This window comes from Tubulanus polymorphus, chromosome 3 (assembly GCF_964204645.1).
Source record: "Tubulanus polymorphus chromosome 3, tnTubPoly1.2, whole genome shotgun sequence".
NCBI classification, from domain to species: domain Eukaryota; kingdom Metazoa; phylum Nemertea; class Palaeonemertea; order Tubulaniformes; family Tubulanidae; genus Tubulanus; species Tubulanus polymorphus.
In genome coordinates this window covers 26,554,684-26,574,643 of record NC_134027.1, presented here as the reverse complement: position 1 = coordinate 26,574,643, position 19,960 = coordinate 26,554,684, and the positions used below count along the sequence as shown (strand labels likewise).

Sequence of the window (19,960 nt, the reverse complement as noted above, 5' to 3'; positions counted from 1 at the left end):
GAAATCATCAATCAGGGAAAACAGCCGAGAGGAACTGGTTCACTGGGACATGCTGGAAATCATCAATCAGGGAAAACAGCCGAGTGGAACTGGTTCACTGGAACATGCTGGAAATCATCAATCAGGGAAAACAGCCGAGAGGAACTGGTTCACTGGGACATGCTGGAAATCATCGTATATGGGCGGGTTTCGTCATTAACAGAATCGTACTAACGAGGTTCAACTCCAGTGGTCATCATACAGTATCAGAACAGGAAGGTTCCCTCCACTGCGCTGACCATCTATTTATATCCAACTAATACAATGAAATATTTTACAAATCATTTATTACACAGCAGTTCATGATCAATACATTTAAATCAACTTCTATTCAAAACAAAACTCATTGTAAACCCGTAAACTGAAGTCATAGAACAACAGAACTGAAGCGGATCAGACAAAGTTCTGTGATTATATATATATATATATAAACAGGTATCTATTCTCCAGTGTATCGTGGTGGACGCTTTTCTCGAAATGCTGTAAGGCCTTCTATCCTGTCTTTAGTTGGAATAACCTGTAAATATCAAACAATAAACTATGAATCAATCATACGTAGGTTTTATATAATACCCACTCATAAACCCCTACCACCGCCTGATGACAGGTTTTTTTCTGAATTTAACTAGATCTGGATTCAACTAGTCAAAATTAACCCTTGATATGCCTCCATGCTCTCTATACTGCACAAATCATGAATTCGCAATGTGCTCCCTTTAACGGGCAGGGGTAGATCCAGGGTCAGGGCAGGTCAGTAACATGTCTGTGGTTTCGTTTCACAAACCATGAGACCATATTGGTATGAGCCCATCCGACAACAAAATCTTACCACCAATGATTAGGTAACTAACTAGGTCAGGGTGCGAGACAGCATTGAAAGAAACATTGAGGGTACAAAAAGGGCACTCCCAGTATCCTTCCCAAAACTAACGGTAAGGGTGTGATGCCAAACAAAGGGGTTTAAAATTCTAAAATTTATGAGCATTCAGAGGGCTCCTTGTGGCTATAAGAATGAACCACTTTATTTTGAAGGGCACTTATAATTCAACACCTTATTTTGGGCGATATATGGTTAATACCCACTGCATCCACACCTGTTATGGGATGACTGTAGATTACAATTATAAACTTACTTGTTCATAACAAGTTTCCTCCACAGTTAAAGCTGTATTCAAATCACAATCAATTCCTTTATTAATTGCTAATTTAGCCATTCTTACAGCTATTGGTCCCTGAAATCGCGATATTAGAAGTTTGAAAATTTGAACTAAAGTCATATTTAAACTGATACGGTAGATGATTTATTTTTCTATCTATACCTGGGGAGTGATTTGCCTGGCAACTTCAAGCGCTTTCAAATAAGCGGCATCGCCGTTTTCATTTTGTTGCGTAACATGATTGACCAGTTGAAATTTGTGAGCTTCATTACCGTCTAAAACTCGTGCTGTGAATATCAACTCTTTAGCGATCGATGTTCCTACTAAACGCGGTAATCTCTGAGTGCCACCTACATTTAACAATTAATACATTCTTATAACAGAGGTCAGGGGTGGATCTAGGATTTTCCATGGGGGTGTTGGTGGGGGGGGGGTGTCCAATGAGACAACGGGCACTTTTTACGTAACACCACGTACTCTGTATACTTCTACACCATCTTAGGGTGCTGTTGGTCATTTCATGGGTTGAAAAAATTATTATAGGTGGAAAATCTTGGTCCAAAAAATTTTGGGGTGACATATTTGATGACATTTCAAATTTGAGGGGGCACCCAAACATCCCCCTAGATCCGCTCCAGGAATTACCAAAACCAAGGGAAAAATAAACCGAAGAAAACATTTTGAAATTTGTCAATCATTTGTTTCTTGGTAGTTGTCGCTTATAGTCGATCTTAGTCTTGATGATAAGAGCAACCTCGATGAGCCCCCGTGTCCAGCCCCTAAATCCACTCATTACATCATAACTATCAATTTATTGTGTTCATCGCGCTGGGAATAACATCAGTTTATTCGTTATCTAGGAACGGACTGTAATCACGTGATAAAGGACGGTGTGTTTGATCAGGAGAGAGAAATAATTCAGAAACTCAGATGAAATGCAACCATAACTGAGCATGAATTATTAACTCGAGCTATTTCTTAATTGAGCGCATATTTTTATCAATCATCGCCGCCAGCTGACGTTTCTTCCACCGTTTATTTCCCCGTTTTGTGCGTCGTCGCATTTCTGTCGCGATTCACAACAACCGACGCCGCGGTCGGCACTCGTTTCCGTATCGAATCACGACGACTTCGACTCGTGACGTCTTTCTCTAAACGACTGAAGAGTCACCGGAGAAAGTTTGGAGTGCGTCACTCAATGCGTCGCCGGAGAGAACCTTCATTAGATTCTGGGTCAAAATTTATTATCTCGTTCTATAAGATGTAACGAATATCCCTTTAGATTTTTTCCGCGTGAATCGGTTTCATAAGATGAAAGATGGCCAGTGATTTACAGTATACTCATGTATTTCACGTAGAGAATATGCTTTTAGCCATTAATTCATAAAAATAAGATAATCTAACCATATTCAGAGTTAAACATCATTTACATGAAAACTATTTCTAATTGGTTTCGTGCAACGTTACATTGATTTATGTTCCATTTTTCAATCTACTTTTTTTCCTATTTTTCAATGAAAATTATTATGGCTAGATTGATCATGATTTAAAAAAGTATTGTACAGGGTAGATAGGCAGTCGACAGGGTCAACTTGCCCCAGAAATGAGAAATTACAATTGTTTTAGCCTAAACATAGTCTTTATGAATTATTGGCTTAGCTAAATAGATGTTATAAAACGTAGTCAGTTACCTGCACCGGGTATTATCGCTAATTTCGTTTCAACAAGACCCATCTTTGCATTACTAGCTGAAAATAGAGAATAACATTAAAATCTATAATCCAGGGTTCTTACAGATCAGCGGATGCTAAAATGCCGGATATTTCCCTGACCCTCGACCAAAAGTTCCAAGATTGAATAATAAGATATTTTCAGTGGTATTTTCTTCTAAAGAGCTTCCTTGTGACAACTTGTCACCACAAAGAACAAGATATAAAAAATTCCCTGACTTCTCAATCTTAAACAAAGGAGTCAGAATCCCCAGATGTTTCCTGATCTATAAGAACCCTTTCTGTCGATGAAGACTTCAGGCATGTGCTTCAATAACTGGGAAAATACCTTGCATTCAAAAGTAGATTTTCTAGCAAATTGAATTTAAATTTTAGAATAACATACCAGCGACTCTGAGGTCACATGCCAGAGCCATTTCTAGACCTCCCCCTAGCGCTGCTCCATCAATAACAGCTATTACCGGCATTGGAAGATTTGAAAAATCTGATATCGTTTTTCTCGCAAGACTCACGAATGGTCCGACCTCTTCCGGTGCCATTTTCGCTCGTTCTTTCAAATCAGCTCCTTGAAATCATAGAGACAAAATTCATTTGAAGATATTTCGCAGTTTTCATAAGGAGCAATGAAAAAAATCTACGTGTTTATAATATTGAAGTTACGGCGAAATCACAACTGACCGGCGCAAAATATTCCAGGAACTTGACTTCTGAGTAGAACTGTTCGCACGGTAGTATCTGATTTCACCATCTCAATCGCTTCACCAAACTATAAGAGAAATCACAGGTATCCATGAAAATAACGAGTAAAACAAATATCATCTTATCATCAGAAATCAATTTCAGTATATTTACCAGTCGAAGTAGATTTTTACTGATGGCATTTTTGGCTTTAGGTCGGTTCATATTAAACACAACAATTCCTGAAAGATATAGAATAGAGATTACCATAAGCAGTTTATAACCATTGATGAAATACTCTGAGTCTGCGTTGTATGGTGATAATAGCTTCGAAATTTTGACTTTATCCTCATATTATATAATTACATTTTAATAAGATTATAATCACATTCTATTCCTGAAGATGACTACTATTAGGATAAAGTCGAAATATTGAAAATATCGGTAAATCGTTAAACTAAAAGGACTTGTTTTCCTTTTTTGAATGTGGGATTTTCTATATATATCATCATAAACAGTTTTTATCTAAATCAGTTCCCGGATGAAAACATTGATATCGTGTTTGAAAAAATGCCTAATTTTATTGTTCTTTGGTTCGAATGCCGTTTCAATGAACTGTCAGTCGTGTTAATGATGGGAAGAACTGGTCACAGGGGTTATTCTAAACATCGTATTGAAGTGGTATCAAAGCTTCTTAGGTACATTTCACAGCAAAAACGAACATAGCTGGTCAGCAAAAGCACACCACTTCAAAAGCTATCGAGATCATCCTCGGTGAATACATGAAGTAGACTGTTGGCCAGTTGCATATTCATAAAGGACTTCAAGTAGTCGCTATGCCTGTAGTTCCAGTGTGAAATATATACTAGAAAAACATCTGTGAAGCTCCAATAACAAATATCATTATTAACAGAAATATGATAAATAGCATTAATAAGAAATTAAAATAGTCAAATGCGCTCAATTCTTCAGATCAGTTCAATCCTGATGATTTTGGTCTAATTCGATCGTTTAAGTCGATCTATAAATAAATCTAAGTTAAATATGATGTTGCGGATGAATTTCATCGGCCCCCAACTGATCCCCATTAAGCAGGTTTGACTGGAGAGTTTAAACCCGCTATATATAAATTCATTAAAAACAAAATTTATCCGTTAAGAATTTAAGGTCTTTACAGAGACCTCTACAACGTTTGATTTTAGATTTTAATTTTTGATGAATAAATTTTGTTTTCAATATCTGAATTAATTTAAATTTTAATGGTTTTAATTCCATTATCTATTCTACATTTCCATTATTAGGTTTGACTGTCTTGATATTCATCTAATATTTCAAGTTCAAGTTCAGTTTTGTTTAATCATAGCTACGAATACGAACTGGTTTTCATACTTTAAATAATAATCATCCGTCCGAAAACAAATACATGTTTTTGAATCATGAATAAACATTGAAAATTGAATTAAATTCTCTATCGATTTCGAAAACAATTTACGCGTCTTGAAAAAAATGTAAATACACATATCAAATTTACACTGGTCGCGTGATCAAACAATTTCAGAAAAACTGTGTCCAGAAAGTGCGCAATATACTGAATTGATTGTGTTAAGTTGTACCGAGTGAACCCGGCAGAGGAAAGTATAGTTCGCACGTAATGACCCTATCCCCAACGATCACATACCAATACTACAGTATCGACAAAAAATCACTTCACGTTTCAATTGACATCATAAATTTTTGCATAAAATACTTAAAACGTTACAGAAGTTGCCTCTCAGAACGGCAAATCCTAGAAATATTGTGTGAATAGCCGTTATAGAAATATATGTGAGTTGAGGTGTCAACAGTGTTACGACTTTTTAGTACTTTGATGATTTCCTATTTTGGTGTATCATAACTTTTGCCTGAGGGTCGACAACAGTACGCAATACCCTTACGCCACTAGAAATCAGCGTTGGGTGTAAACAATTAGTTCTTTTTTTTTGTAAATTATTGCTTGTGTATTTATGAAAAACTAGAAATAACTAACTAAAATCATTCTTCTGTGAGTATTTGAAAGTTTGATATTCTGAGGTAACTTCCTTATAATAAATAATCTGTATAAGAGTTGAAAGTATTAACAGGTAATAGAAACTCTACCGTACAACGACACATGACATCACGCTGGCGTCATTAAATATTCAACACCTTCTCCATAAACTTTCTATCATGTGACACGCATTATGTGGGAAATTCAAACAGTTCTAAGTTTCGTAAGAAATATAGAAAATAAAGTAACAACCAATTTACTCACCCCGTTCTATTCTCCGATAGAAATATATCTATAAACAATCATCTATTATATAAGTTATATACCGGTAGCTAATTAGTAAATATATTTTTTTGAGTTTTTGATATTTGATAGCGTTACTGTTTCTAATGATAGTTCTCTAGGCCGATCTATTGAAATTAAGATTCACATCTTCGGGAACATGTGCTAAATGATAAAATTCATTGCCAACTGTTCTCACAGTACTTACATAATCTCAAGTCAAAGCGATATTCTCTGAGAGGCTTCGCAAATTTTGAATAAATATCAGTTTTTATAACATAGCGCGAGATGCGCAGGAATAACGAATTTAATAGATTCGAAGAGTGTTTCATGTTTGATTTCATCTTCTGTGTGGGCAGAATTTCCACTCACAATCGCCGGTCATATGGCAAAATCACACAAAAAACAAAAACCGACCCTCGTGTCTGGAAGACTTGAAATTTTTGAAAAAAATTCACTCGGAAGTAATAGTACTTCAATATTTCAGATACGGACCGTGGTTGTTCGGTACCGGTACATTAGCAGAGCGAGAGAGAGAGAGAGAACAATGAGTTATAATTGACGCACTTCAATGTGGTCAAATCAGAAAATATAATAGAAACAAGCGACGTTTTTGACATCGAAACGTTGGATACATATTAAGTGTTATTGTTAATAGTATAATGAATATGCCAATGAAACAGTACTCGCTACAGCGCGCAAAACATGTCCTGTATCCTGTGACGTTGTCAAACCCCCTCCCGGATACGGCGTCTCAATCACAAACTTCACTGCCTCCCTACTTTAACTTCTGTTCCGTTCCCAATGCTAAAACTGATCCTGTCATCCTCGTAATGTCTTGACTCGGAATGCGACCAATCGTCTGGTGACAACTTCCCCCGAAAATACATCCATGTTAATTACCGCGTATCCTCTCGAAAAATCGGCGCTTCCGAATTTAATATAATCGCTCGCTCGGATATCAATTCGGGGCGGAACTTTTAATTCGTATTAACTTATCAAGACATTTGTTTCAGACGAGGTCCAATCGGAAATGTGTATAAGAAAGCTGAGGGAAACAAAGCGTTACATCACAATCATTTCCGGGTGTGAGTCTCGACGTGCGACGTGGGTCACCTCATTTCACAGAATCCAGGACGCCTCTTCACGAACAGAATCCGGGTGAAGATTCTAAATAAACAGGTCAGTCAGAAGCTTATTATTCTCAATGATATTAATCTTTATACAGTAAACCAATTAGCTCTAGGTTTTTGTGTAAAGCGCGCGAGAGTTGTTGACTTATATGTTAGGAGATCAGGGGGACCGACCGATACCCGGTCCAGATCAAGAGGGCTAGTTTGCACAGATTCTTGGCTATAAAAGAACACAAAATCATCATAACGCGCAGCAAACTATATCAGCCACGACGCTAGGAATAACACTTTACAATTTTTGCCAAAAATTATCAGGATTTATCGAAAACCCATTAGGATTAATACGATGTTCAGTGGTAGTTGTTTACAAAAGATTTTGGTGATAAAATATTGCAGGGATTTGAACTTTAGTTGAGTAAACTGTTGATGTTCGTTTTATCGATATCGATGTCTTGTACTTCTGTTGTAATTTTCATTGAGAAATAGGAAAAAGGTCGATTGAAAAATGAAATGTCAATCAATGTAACGTTGCATGAAACCAAATAGAAATAGTTTAACTTTAAATAAATCATTTTATGTCTTACTTAATTTCTGATTTTTGCTGATGATAGTTTCTAGGTTACAGATTTGTTCTTACCACGGACTATATCCGTCATATAGTCCGTGTTTTTGCCAAGAGCTAAGTCAAAAAAGATTTCATTGATGCATTTACTCTATTTGCACTTAGCGAATCATCGCAAATTCATTGTCATGAAAAACGCACAAAGACCTCGAGTCTTTTTTTTTCTCTCGAAACGTATTTACCGACACAAGTGGAGGCGACTCAGATGACAGATTGTACAGTTGATAGGATACTTTTAGAAAACATGTATATTTGCAAGCATATTTTCTATACATCGGAACTCAGGCTGAATGCATGAAACCAGGTCAAAAATATGAACAATTGTGAATGCAGAAGAAAGATTTAAAGCCGATCAACGAAACATTTACATGATTCACAAACGATTTTTTTTCACAAATCAGAGTCCCTACAGAACAGTCTGAGTTCCAAGGAGTTTTAAAGGAGAAAATTTCAGATTTCATCCCAATTACATTAGACTCCTCCTAAATCGGTATTGTAAACCATTAATTCAGTGGTTTTGTAAGCAAATTCTTATCCTTAACACAACCTAAACTTGGTTTCGATTTTGGCAACCGCCTTAAATAGGGTAAAAATATTTTTGGTGTAAGTTTACTATACAACTACAAATTAGACAAACATTTCGAATTGTCTATTTCTCAAAATTGAAAGAGTTTATTAAGGGGTTTTGGGCATTTTGTTCACATTCAAGGAGTTTAAAGCACCTTCAAAAGCATTATCCGTTCACTTCTAAGGAATCAAGGAGTTGTAGGGGACCCTGCACTTCTAAGGAATCAAGGAGTTGTAGGGGACCCTGTAAATCAAGTTTTAGTAAAGCATCTACATTGACATATCAAATCAAATTCATGATAATTTATTCAGAAGAACATTGAATATTCGTAATTCATCCAATGATAAGTCTAAAAGTTGGTTGTAATTTTTTGATAGCATTTTTAACTAACCGTCCAAATTCTAATTTCACAAAATGATACAAAATGATACACGTGAACAATTGAGAGCTAATTATGTTACGTATGTTGAATTAATCAATGAATAATTATTCAATTAAACACTAATCTATGCGCAATATGAGACACGTAGCGATGAATTTATGCATATATGATCAGTGATTGGCACAAGGTTGCAGTAAAGAGGATGGACAAGGCAGTGCTGCCACCTGATATCATAATTTAAAACGAAATGTATTTCTCACCATGAACAATCCCTTGTTTGAATGCAAAATCGTAATTAAAAACGGTGTTCTGAACAACAGGTTTTCATTTTTACATCCAACCCCAAAAAATCAGTGACTAATGAAATATCTACTGCCCAAACCACAGAGTGGATGTCAATATCGTATCAATGCTGATAATTGCTTTGAAATATATTGAGCTAATGCGAAAAATAGAAGATAACACCAAAATTCTGTATTTTTGGATGGGTTGAAAGCCTTGCTACTAGAGCAGCCACAATGTCATACACTTCACAATGAACGCAGCCCCTTTAAAATTCCGGCATGTAGAGAAAACGGATCAGTGAATGACTTCTCATACAAGAAACACTAGAAATAAACTATCATTTGAAAAAATCACTTTATTAGGTGAAAAAAATCATAACAGTTAATTGATATTCATATTTCATTCATATTAGGCTAATTGATATATTTCTGATAAAATTCTAATAAATGAAGATTTGGAGGGTAGCCGGTGATTTTCATTTTGTTTCGAGGTTCGTGTTTTATATTTTGCCACTGTATTGTAGGTCTACGCCGCTCTTGAACAAAATCTCACTATATTTTTCGATCATCTGTAATATGACTTTATTACAGTTTTAGTTCCATGCGAGTCACAACCGTTTGTAACATCAGTTCTTAATGTACATATAGTGCATAGGAATGAGAGGCAATAGCTGGATTGAATTATTGTAGCTGTTCAATCAGAGGCTGTACACACAGGGCACCAGTTTAGGGAATGATACTCATTAGTTGAGAAAGAGATGACTCTGTATACAATAACATACAAATTAAATTATCAACGACTAAGTTTAACCAAAAAGTCTTCTTGTGACAAAGACGAGTTTTTCTCATTCTTGCCCTTTTGGTCAGATTCTCTCTTCTTTAATTCGTTCTCCCCCAGTAAAAATGTAAAAAAGAACACAAACCTTCATTTTCTTCGTCTAAGACATGCAAGCTGAACTCATCATTGCTGTTTGCATTCACTGATATCGATCTGGCGGCTTGCAGACTTGTGATTCTGACGTTTTTGAACCCGAAAATCGTTTTCATGAAATTTCTCATGGGCGCGGCCATCTTGAATGCCGCTTGTAACAAACAAAATCGCCGACTTTTTCGAGTTTGTTTTTCAAGGAATGTTAATCATTTTTATCCGCTAAAATCATAAATACATTTATCGTACGCGATCAAATACAGTATTCTTGTAAATAAAGTGTTTAAATGATATCGATATTGAAACGATAGTGTTGTTGTTGTTGCTATATTGATATAAGCGACGTTGCGAACGCGGAAGTGATTTTTAAGTGTGGAGTGGGAAAACCAGAAGAGGAAGTAAATATCGCTAGACCGGACTCTCCTCACGTTTGATGAGATCGTATATGACCACATGGTAAGTTGAATACTATGGTTGTTAGTCGTTTGGCCCAGGAAGGCTATGTCTGTCAGTAGTAACAGTCAGTAGTTTGGTTGTATGTTTCGGTGTCACTCTGAGCTGTATTGATTGACGTCATCCTCGTCCAACTCTGTGTAGCCGTAGCCGTAGGTAGGCCTACACTACAGTAGTATCCCTACACAGTCATCTTAGAATCCTCATTCCTCCTCATGTTGACAGAATGCTCATGTGCTCTACATCATAGATCAAGATCGACTACACTAATTATGACCTTTTAGAACTCCACTGTGAATACTACACAGTTTAGATCTAATCTCAAATAGAATATAGCAATGGTAGGCCTATAATTTTGGAAGAGAGTATGGTATTCTAAAAGTTGAATAACAGTAAAAACACATGAAAATCTTCATGATGATTAAATGATTATCTAAATGTTTAAATCGATTTTGACTCATCTCTTGGGAGTCATTTCAAGAAATAAATTGATAGGGCCTAGCCTATACTTATGCATAGTATACTCGGCCCTATAACTAATTGCTCAGATGAAGGCCCTAAATTTTACTACAGAACAGTAAAAAAGCTCTCTATCTAAACTACTAAATCACCACCTAATTAAGTGAGTTGAACTGCAGTGTGACACAGCTGAAATTTGGTGATTTACTTTTTAAATGTATATATTTTAATGATGAATATTTTATGAGAAATAAAGTATAGGCACTGAATGAAGGCTTTACCTATGAGTCATTATGATTAGCCTTAATATTCTATCAGTAATAACAAAAATACGTATTTTAATTAGAAACATTTAGGTTAATTGGAAGCCTGAACATTGAATATCTGATACCTAGCCACAAATGATGAAAATACTCAATTCTCTGCTTCAGGTGAAAATTTATTGTTTACTAACACTACAACAAAATACATAAGTCAAAACTAATTAATACAACTTCCAGAATTTATTCACAGGAAAATAAAGGATAGATCTAGGAACATTACTGCGGAGAATGATTAGAGAATCTAGCTGATCTTAGGTCACCAATACTGAACCTGGTTTCTGCTAGTTTCCACGTTTAATTAATAATCCATTTCTTCTACCGAATCATCGCAGCAGAAATCTGAGTGAGCGCGCACATAGAGCATGAATAGTAAACTGTGAATATAACATAGATTTCCACAAAGTATTTTCCAAACAATTCCCTGTTCAATCTCATTGGCTATTCAGAATAATACTCTTCAATATATTGCATGCTTGATCAAACCTAGAAATTAATACCCTATGGTAAATCACTGCGTACAGGCCATAGGTATGTTTTGCCTTACAGATTACCATTCAGCCAACTTTGTTGAAAATAAATGTGTAATAAAACAATTTAAATAATATAATGATGAAATAGTCAATTCTTATCAGTATAGAATGATATATAAACAAACAGAGCATTTTACAAAACATAACTCAAGCCCAGTGAAGCCTAAGGGCTGCATATGACGCTGGTACCCACTACTAAAATTAAGCCTTGTAAATTTTGCCTTGTGTTGCACAATCTAAGACGACCATTAGCCGCCCAATCTACAGGGCAGGGCTGCCCCCAGACATGGATCCCCTACAGGCCTGATGTATAAACTGTATCGACATCCACTGAACACTAATTGAAAATATCATAGAAAATATAGATGCCTGTCATAGATGAATATATTTACTATCCTTTCAAAATACTGATAATAATGGACCTGGTCGCAGTGTCTGTAGAGGATACTCAATGAATTCTCTGCGTGTTGTTTGATATAGCTTCAAGGCAGTATACACGGTACATCTCTATCATGCTTATTATAGGCTGTTTTTGATGTAACACTCCGTATCTCATGAGCTCAGATATTTTATCTTCGGCTACTATCGTAACAATGCTATTTCATCCAATGTTCATACTAATGTATGTTCTGATGAGAAATTGGCCTCTATTATATATCTCTCTATCTGTGATGTGGAATATGTTTCTATACTGTGATCGATATGCACTAGTTTGTGAAAATGAGGAATAATCATTTAGTCATGTCGAGAATTTTGTGATATTCTTGAAAGGAAGGTTATGAAGGAATTGTGATATTTTGATATTTTCTGATATGGATTTTGTAAGAATTTTGATGTTTCGATCTAGGGTATGATAGAACTGCAGGGCCTCAAGATAATTTCAACTTTGATTAAAAAGATTTCACTGCTCGATGTCACTTTTCTCATTCAAAATATCTTTGAAACTTGATTCGAGACCAAATTGCAGGAATTCCATTCCTATTTGCATCAGTTTTATGGGGGAGCACTCCCATCCCAGGCCCCCGACTATTGAGGTATTTTATTTTTGATATTTTCTGGTTAAGTTTACTCATTTCAAACATATCATTGATATGAATAAAAGGTGATTAATTTGCCAGAGTTAAATGTTATTTTTAAAGAAGATTTTATGCACATTATGTGAAAGATTAACATGTATAATTGATAGAAATATTCACAGATTTTGATTTCGATGATTATGTCCCGCTGCTGCTGGTTGTTAAGTTATGTCACATGTTTAATATTCTATGAATATACCGGTAACCCGTATGTCTGTGAATGAATGAAAATGTATTTTTTCGCGCTGTATCAATTTTCTAGGGCATTTACGACTTGATCGAAAAATCATTCGGAAGATTTGTGAACGTCTATCAGTTTGCTGAATGAGTGAATTTATCGGTTGTGGCTCCAGATTATCGTTATTTTCCTGTGCCCTTTTCGAAACGCAAACTCTTTTGATCCTATCTTCCACTTGTATCTGGAGTACAGGAGCTTATATCACCGAGTGCCTGTAATTGTATCAGAATGCACTGAAATTTCCAAATTTCCATACCACTGTTTTGTGTGGATATACAGTCAACCCCTGATATAGCACTCACATCAAGTTTGGCGGTATAGAGAGTATGGCGGTATATCGGAGGTGTTTTACTATGTATTTGTATTGATATGTACATTGAGTAAACCTGGCAGTAGGCGGGGGTGGCGGTATATGGCAGGGCGGTATATCGGGGGTGTTTTACTATGTATTTGTATAGAGATGTTCATTGAGAAAACCTGGCAGTAGGCGGGGGTGGTGGTATATGGCAGGGCGGTATATCGGGGGTGTTTTACTATGTATTTGTATAAAGATGTACATTGAGAAAACCTGGCAGTAGGCGGGGGTTGCGGTATATGGCAGGGCGCTATATCGGGGGTGTTTTACTATACTATGTATTTGTATTGATATGTAGATTTAGAAAACCTGGCGGTAGGCGGGGGTGGTGGTATATGGCAGGGCGGTATATCGGGGGTATTTTACTATACTATGTATTTGTAATTATATGTAGATTAAGAAAACCGGTGGTAGGCGGGGGTGGCGGTATATGGCAGGGCGGTATATCGGGGGTGTTTTACTATGTATTTGTATTGATATGTACATTGAGAAAACCTGCCGGTAGGCGGGGGTGGTGGTATATGGCAGGGCGCTATATCGGGGTTCACTGTAGTTCACTCCAGTCAAAGCCTACCCCTGCATCTGCCCCATGATATTTCTAGCTAGATAGTCGAATATCATTTTTCATATTTATGCCTAGGCTCCTCATTCACTCGAATTGAGCTGAGGAAAAATTTCACATGTTGAGTTCGAATCCTGTTAATACGATCAAAGTCATGTCGATTCTTATTCAAATTGAGTTTTCTGAACTGATGAACGTTGTTTGAATAACGCGAGACAGATGGATTAAAGCTCAGACTCTCACGTCGTAAGTATCGGGGTTTTGATTATCAAATAGAGGATAATAGAGGATTTGTAATCATCTAATTGATACTACGCTGACTTCTAACGTTAATCCTCATTTGAAATCTGGTCTCAAGGAAGTAAATTCGAGATTATTAAGTCGAGTGTCTTTGAAGAAGCTGCCACGCCTGAGTCTCTCGTCGCGACTGCTAGCTATGGGCAGTTGTTTCCATAGTGACACTTTTAGAAAACTTCATCAAAAGTTGTCGTCCTTTCGGGATGAATGTGAACGATATAACCAGCAGGGGAAGCGTGGAGATATTTTTATGATGACAGGTCTGAATTTATTGTATCTCTCTCTGAATAGATAGAGTAACAGTTGTTTATAATTCGTTATGAAAAATGGTATTTGCATAAAATGTAAGTAAGATTTAACAAAATTTGTTCTCGTGGAAAAATGTTGACGTTACAAAGGATGGTGTCAGATTTTTAAACTATTCGTATAGGACGAATAGAACATTTCTGAAAAGTGCCAGAAGTTCAATTATTTTGTTACTTCCATCAGAATCTATGCTTCCAACTACTAATAGAATTTAAATTTATTCAAAGTAAAGTAAAGACTCATTAATATAACAGGTACATGTTCGGTTATGATTTCGTCATGTTTAGAACTTGCTGAAAATGTCAATTCTTGCCGCGAGCTAAAATGGATTTATTTCTATGAAATGTTTGTGAATATTCCAAGAATTCGAAGCCTCGAAGAGTTTGAAGTATATAGATAGATAGCTATTGAAGTGGATTGAGGACGTAGTAGGCTTTTCTTTCCAATGCGTTAAAACCTTTAATTACGAAGTAAAGCAAATTAATCTGCAGAAATTGGATCGGGAGGCAATGTATTCGTATGTATTGAACAAAGCTGAAGGATTCGTATTCAGAAAATGTAATCCAGAGTTTCCAGAGATGAATATCAGGTGTGACTGTTTCATTATATAAATAGATAAAAATACTTAGCATTTCATGATTAAAGGGTTATCTTACTACCTACAACGACGGGCTGTACCGGTTGTACCGGTGGAACCAAGCTTCTTTTTGGGAATTAATTAACTTTTAGCATCTGCACTTTGTGAAAATTTGGATGGCCAAATTTAATTGAACAAGGGGGCATCTGTCAACCTGATATGAGTCACACAATTTGTAATGACAGATATCTACAATTTCGTATTGAAATCTTCATAATATTCTATATAATATCTTATCAAATGAGATATTTGATAATAACAATAATTACAAGAGGGTTTTCGATGACAGTCAGAAAACCTTCACAATTGAAATAATTTTGTTAAGAACTTGATTTTATTGAAGTAAAATACGAATACGTATATGTATATATATATATATATATATATAAATAAGTTGCCTTGTGAAACCATATAGTGGATGTTGTTATCCGGCTGTAAGAAACGTCGTCTAATGTTGTCTGAATCCTTTGTAAGACAGTACATAGCTCTTAGCTGTCACCACTAGCACGTATTATATGACATTTGATTTTCTAAGAGGTCTTATTGCTGGCGACATACTGAGTAGTGTTAGTTTATGAGGTGTTTAGACCATCAGAAGAGGCTTTCAGTCTTTAAGAAGATGCTGGCAAGTAATAATGCTTTCTTCTGCGTGGTGGTCGTCGTGTGTATAATGTCTATGTTAATGAGGTACTGTTCGTGGTATGTTTGATTGTTCATATTAGACACAGTCGATGATGTAAAAGGAAAAGTTTTTTTTTCTCTTTTTTTCGATTTCTCGGCTTCGAATCCTAGTAAAATGACGCGATATTTATAGATTTTATATTTATAGCTAGTAATTCTTTAGAATAGTTTTGAGGAGTTTTTTCTCGATGTCGCTCTGAAAAGATCGGAATTTTTTATATTACAACCGTAAAGAGTTTCATATTCATTCAACAGAAGTTGAACGTACCATGAAGAGAGAGAGAGAGCGAGTATTTGTTTTCCGATGTATCGTATCTCGCGATCATGCAAGGATTTTCTATGACATAATGCTGAAACTGAATATAATGGTAGCTCCGAGTTCTAACTGTTAATGTATAGATGTATGGTGATGGAGAGAGAAAATCTTGTCAACTACTTGTGTCTGTCGCAAGATCGGTTGAACATCTCTCCAACGTGAGTCAAGCATCACTGCAAACATAGTCCATTACTCTGACTCTCTGTTCTTTATTATTAAAAGCACTATATAAATCCAGTTGGCGCTCGTCTAGTCATTTCACAGATGATTCCGTGAGTTCAGAGAAAACCCTCGCCGCGATCAAATTATTACATGAAAGTGATTATTCAGTGAAGCATCGCGCATGAGAACGCGAAACGTGGTCAATGTTTTTGACGATATGTAAACGATGTCCCGCGCCCGTGCCCGCGCCCCGTGCCCGTGCCCTTTTCTTTCTGAAATTCTTCCGATGTCGTTTCGTTTGTTATATCATAGAAGCGAATCATGATCGACGGCGAAAAAATACCCGGTAACCAGCGTCGAGCAAACGTTGTCAGTCAATTAGTGTCCTGAAAAGAGAACGTATTTGTTCGTCATTAACTGGAAGTCAGGTCGCGGTAAGGATGCTTCACATGAACCGTAGCTGGTCATTCGGGACACTATCAATGAAAGTTACCCTCGACGGCTGGCTGGCGATGATGATGATGATGATGATATATACATGTGCTTTATATGTACGTGATCTGTACAAAAATGTTTCGTGTTTGTTCAAATAATAATACTGGAAATAAGAACCTACTCTGTTGTGAGGGATATTGACATAGCCACAGAGTATCTATCCAGTATCAGTTCTGATTGACAGCTACAGACAACCCACCCATAAGTAAACAATATGGCAGTCTATCCGATTCAATTGTTATACACGCGAGCAATTCGATATGAAATCAGTGGATTTTAACGACTTATCGAGGATTGTTGTAAGTCGCGACTTTTTATAATCTCTAAGTTTATCGGGTGAGTTTTTCGCGATAACGTTTTTCTACACATTTAGAATCGGAAAAGGTTTTTGTTTTTAAACATTGATAACTCTTGTAGCTGTTACCTGATTGATGTGCACGTTAATTGCCCTAATTTCAATTTCGTGAAATCATAATTGTAGCAGCTGCAATTCGGTGATTTAATCAGTTCGCGGCCTCAGAAAGTTCAGAAACTGTTATCAAAAGTAACCAAAAAGATGCTGATACATGTTGGGAGTGGTCCAACCACAGCTCATCCATAACCCTATAGCCATATCGGGACTTGAACCTGGAACCTCCGGCGTTCAAGCCCTGTGTGCTACCATTAAACCACTGGTTTCTGGTCAGTGGAGAAGAAAGTTTTGCCTTATGTATGAAACCATTGCTGAGGGCGGTGACCAGTCAGGTATGGTGGTGACTGGTATTCACTAACAACACCATCATCAGGCATATTTATAATACGTTCTAGTTCGAAGACATGTATGAACTTAATACTATTAACACTCATCATTCACTGATTCGATAAGATCCTTTAATTCATTACCAGGAAAATGAACTTTGTAAACTGAATTGAGTGATTCAGCGAAACACGGCTGAAGATGCTGTCATAGCGTGGTAAATATTGGCAAAATACATCGATTGTCCACGTACTTCACGAGCTCGCATCACTCTTCTCATCGCTCTTAGTATCTCCTGCAATATGTTAAAATTAATGATTTTATAGCCATGAAAGTAATGATTTTCATGAAGAAATCTTCAATTAATTTCATCAATGATCTCGACGTATGAGTTCTTATATCCCTAGTCATTGACAGTATCAATAGACACAACAGTCATACATGCTTTTTTCTATAAGGCTGAAGAAATTGATACCTTTTTTCTCATTTTTGCTGAGCATAAAAGGCTGCCTATCTACCCTGTACAAAATCATGATCAAGCTATAACAGACCTGGCAGCTTTAGAAATGAACTGATTACAAATTTCATGGCAGTTTACAAAAATGACCCGCGCGATTAGGAGAAACTAGATATCATCTTTTTTTGTTATAACCGATGCATTAGTTTGCTTTCAAATCAATATTCAATGAAGATATTTAGTTGCATACGTTCTATGAATCATTGACATTTCTGTGGTCAACTGTAGCTCAGGCCTCTCCTAATAGAATACGTCTACCAACTATTTTTTATACAGACCACCCATGATACAACAGGTCAATATTTGAATAAGGTCAATTGCTAAATATTGTATTCTATACTTTTGCTATAGTTTTTAAAGTATGATATGTTCGAGCATGTCCCTTATTGTTATCTCGCAGTAACAAAGCAAAACACAGATTCAGTAAGCGCTGTTGTGGATAAGGTTAAAACAACTGAAATGAAAAAAAAAAGTTTTTTAGTTAAATGAACTTATTGAATGTTCACTTTAACTCATACCGTAAGATGATAGTCACGTTAACAATAATTTGTTGGTCGTGCAGCGTGACGGATTCTAGCTGTTCCAGAATACAGTATACTCTGCTCGGCTCACTATAGGACCAATAGATTCTCTCTGAGGTTCGCAAATTCCAGGGCGGCAGTCGGAACAGGGATGGGTCTTTATCACGATGCATTGTAGTTAGAAAATTTGTAATACATTATCTGGGGCATGTTGTAATCCGAGGCAATGGACTCCCGGGTAAACGCAGTCTACTGCATTCTCTAACTCACAAATGTGAATATGTCTGAAAGAATGTTTTTTTTTTATTGTTTGATATTCACCGATTTCTATTTGAAGACCGCCTCTGGGGAATCCGCATCAACAGATTGCTGCAATTTCCTTGTTTCGATGCTTGTCATATGGATGCTGGTGAAATTGCGGCACTATTACATCTTCTTCTAAGAAAGTGAATTCATCTCCTTGGCCTACTTTTTAGCTAACGTTTTTGTGTGTTTTTTTTCAACGCGAGATTAGCGTCATGTCTCAGAGGATGGAATTTACTGATTGTATCTCTTATATAAAGCATTGTTTGATGATGAACTGCACATGAGAACCAATGATCTTATTATCAATTCAGTTAATTCCATTAACCAGTTTTTCATATCCAACTCGAATTAGGCCTACTACTATTCGCGATAACAGGATCCAGTTCCACAGTTTTTGAGATAAAACTCGACTCAATTCGGTTGAAACATTGAAGCATTATTTTAACTCATAAACGTATTCAAATAATTGGTTTGTACGTGAACTCAAATACAGTTTATTATAAGCTTTGAATTAAGCACTTGTAATTTGATAACTCTTGTTGTACATAAATCTGAAGTTTCATTCAGAATTTGATGCACTTTTATTTCACCTGATGAGGCGGTATAAATCCTTCCCTGATGTGAGGATACAAATCCTCCCCTGTTGAGGGGATGATAAATCCTCCCCTGTTGAGGGGATACAAATCCTCCCCTGTTGAGGGGATATAAATCCTCCCCTGATGTGAGGATACAAATCCTCCCCTGTTGAGGGGATATAAATCCTTCCCTGATGTGAGGATACAAATCCTCCCCTCCCTCCCCTGATGTGAGGATACAAATCCTCCCCTGTTGAGGGGATGATATCATATTACATTCGTGTCAACAAATTGTTTTTACCCGTTAGAAAACGACAGTTTATTGTGGAACATAACCGTGGTCTGGTTTAACGCATGTTACGCAACTGTTTTCAGTGAATTTATCCAATTTTAATGATCGAAAATGTTTTCATTATTTGAAGGCTGGTTGTGAGACTGTGATATAATGATCAACATGATGACACAACAACATCTATGGTACGTACATTCTATACTTATCAGATTTCAGTGAACATTCGATGTCCTCGAGTCTTCAGCTGTGTCTAAAGTATAGAATTCTGTGTTAAACCTATCATCGACAGACATA

At 36.4% G+C, this 19,960-nt stretch overlaps 2 protein-coding genes across 3 annotated transcripts in view; one reads left to right on the top strand and one right to left on the bottom strand.

Annotated features, from left to right (window-relative positions):
• Positions 1-336: 336 nt before the first annotated feature.
• Positions 337-9,963, bottom strand: LOC141901513 (methylglutaconyl-CoA hydratase, mitochondrial-like). The gene is made up of 8 exons (XM_074788799.1): positions 9,825-9,963; positions 3,779-3,846; positions 3,605-3,692; positions 3,312-3,491; positions 2,888-2,944; positions 1,359-1,546; positions 1,173-1,271; positions 337-556 (listed from the first exon to the last, which is right to left on the bottom strand). Exons 1-8 carry the CDS (start codon positions 9,958-9,960, stop codon positions 479-481), a joined length of 894 nt encoding a protein of 297 aa, XP_074644900.1. The 5' UTR covers positions 9,961-9,963; the 3' UTR covers positions 337-478.
• Positions 9,964-10,226: 263 nt separating this feature from the next.
• Positions 10,227-19,960, top strand: part of LOC141901922 (nuclear receptor subfamily 1 group D member 2-like) — a 43,926-nt gene continuing 34,192 nt past the window's right edge. For both annotated transcript variants that reach the window (XM_074789497.1, XM_074789496.1), the window contains exons 1-2: positions 10,227-10,285; positions 19,797-19,851. The gene's annotated coding sequence lies outside the window, so the exon portion shown is untranslated. The remainder of the gene's footprint in view (positions 10,286-19,796; positions 19,852-19,960) is intronic.